Here is a 2,110-nt window from a genome sequence, read left to right as displayed (position 1 = left end):
CCTGCACCCCCTGATCCAGAGCCCCCCCAGCTCTCCTCTAGCCCCCTTTCAGCCCTGGAAGGTGCTCTAGGGTCTCCCCAGAGCCTTACATGCAGCCCCTCGGACCCCACAACATCTCCAGCTCTCACAACACCCAGATCGCAATAAAAAAAACCAAAAAACCCTTTTCTGAAATTATTGGGTTTTTGTAAGGAACCGTACTTGTTGCTGGCTGCCAGGTTGTCGAGGCAGGTCTTGATGTACTGGTTGTAATAATCAATTTGCTCCTCGTAAAACAAGGTCTTGGCGTCGAGACCCTGCAGGGTCTGTCTGAGCTTCAGGAGCTGCCCTTTGCGGTGCTGCCGGTAGCGCCGCTGGTTGCGGATGTCCTGGGGGAAGCGAAGCCGTGCAAGAAAGCCAACATAACCTACCCTGAGCTTTATGGAAGGACCAGAGCGGGATCTCAGGTGGGTTTCGAGGTGACCTCCCAATTCGGTCTCCCCCAGCCCACCTTGGCCAGCTCGTCGATGAGCTCCTGGTACTGCCGGGCAGAGTCCACGAGCCCCAGGCTCTCCAAGCGCCGCAGGTTGCGGATGATCTTGCGTTTCTTCTCCTCCACGGAGAGCTGGCTGTTGGCAGCCAGGGAGCGGTTGCGTCTCAGCTTGCTGGGGGTCTGGGCATCCCGCAGAGCTCGCCTGCGCATGAGCTGGTCGTGGGAGGCTTCCTGGGGACAACAAGGGGATGAGCCTGGTCGTGGTGGGACGGGACACGAGGAGATGGAGCAATCAACACCCATCCCACCCTCCCCATGCACTTGAATGAGTCTCTCCCAACCCAAACCATATTTTTCTCTGAAAAACCGAGCCCAGCCGCTGCTGGAGCAGAAGAGCAGCAGCCAAGCCTTCGAGAGGAGCAGGGCAGCTTTCTGCTTGCCTCTTCTCCAAGTTCTCATCCCCAGCAACAGCCTGGCACGTCCCACCTCATGCTCCGACGCCCGTGTCCACAGGATCTCTGGGAGGGAATCTCCTGCCTGGGACTGGATCACGTCCACCAGCATCTGCTTGGTGCTGGAGACCAGAAGGAGAGGTCAGGCATCCGCTCTGATCCATCACCCCCTCCACCAGACCTGCGCGGCATTCGGTTGCCTCCCAAGGATTTCTTGCGCCCCTTGAGCATCCCAGCCCGCATCCCAACCCCCAGCATGGTCCCCCAAAGCCCAGCCGAGCCAGGAGCCCCCAGAACTTGTCCCCACCTCAGCAGCAAGCTCTTCACGTCGCTCTCCTCGCTGCTGGCCACTGGGACCAGCTTGCCGGTGAGGGTGAGGGAGATCTCCAGTTTGCTGAGCTCAGCGCTGCTGTCCGCCGGGCTGGGGATGCTCTCCCCTGGGAGGGCACAGAGAGCCCAAGTAGCCACGTGGGGCTCAGGAAGGCTGGTTTCCCCATGCCCGAAGCGGTCCAGCTAGAGCTTTGGGGAAGAAAAGCATCCCCATCCCCATCATCCTGCTGCTGGGGGGTCCCAGAGCTCTACCTACCCACAAGGGACTGGACCGTAGGAAGCTCATCGAGATCTTCCAGAAGCTCGTGCAGGGGGTCTCCGTGGTGGGGAGCGATGGAGTCCTGGTGCTGGAGCAGGAGCTGGATGGGGCAAGGGAGGAGGGTGGGGGCAAAGCAACAGGGAGCGAGGGCAGTCGGGAACAACGCGGCACCCAACAGAGCGCTGCAAAGTTACGGGGTTCAGGGAAGGACAAGCAGTGGAGAACCTGCAGAATGTGGATTATTCATTTGCTTAAAAAAGGAAAAAAAAGGCCAGGAGGAGCTGTGCTGGTGGTGGGATAGAGGAGCACGATGAAACTCAGCAGAAAGCTCAAGTGGGAGCAGAAGAGATGGAGGCAGCTCGATCGCCGGTGGGTTGGGTGCCCTTACCTTGTGCGTGTCGATGAGCTCCCCCACCGTGATGTAGATGACCGGTTTGGCCACTGCCACCATCTCCGAGTACTCATCCACGTTAAACCTCTCCTCTGGCTCGGGGATGCAGCAGGCAGCAGAGATGAACCTCCTGCGAGGAAGGATCTCTTCAGTCACCCCCAAAAAACCCTGCTGCCGGCTCGTAACAGCCCTCCCGCCCCGATGCC

The 2,110-nt window shown here is 59.6% G+C and overlaps 1 protein-coding gene across 1 annotated transcript in view; it reads right to left on the bottom strand.

The window, feature by feature from the left end:
• The window catches only part of LOC104463784 (ras GTPase-activating-like protein IQGAP3), a gene marked incomplete at its 5' end in the record, with an annotated part of 5,325 nt that overhangs the window by 453 nt on the left and 2,762 nt on the right, over positions 1-2,110 (bottom strand). Inside the window, 6 exon segments of the mRNA XM_010076250.1 lie at positions 202-368; positions 491-703; positions 959-1,046; positions 1,232-1,361; positions 1,511-1,613; positions 1,902-2,046. Coding sequence (XP_010074552.1) covers positions 202-368; positions 491-703; positions 959-1,046; positions 1,232-1,361; positions 1,511-1,613; positions 1,902-2,046 — 846 coding nt within the window.

This window comes from Pterocles gutturalis, unplaced genomic scaffold (genome assembly GCF_000699245.1).
Source record: "Pterocles gutturalis isolate BGI_N339 unplaced genomic scaffold, ASM69924v1 scaffold19098, whole genome shotgun sequence".
In the NCBI taxonomy this organism is placed as follows: Eukaryota; Metazoa; Chordata; class Aves; order Pterocliformes; family Pteroclidae; genus Pterocles; species Pterocles gutturalis.
The sequence above is the reverse complement of the archived record's forward strand: the minus strand, read 5'-3'. Positions and strand labels throughout refer to the sequence as shown.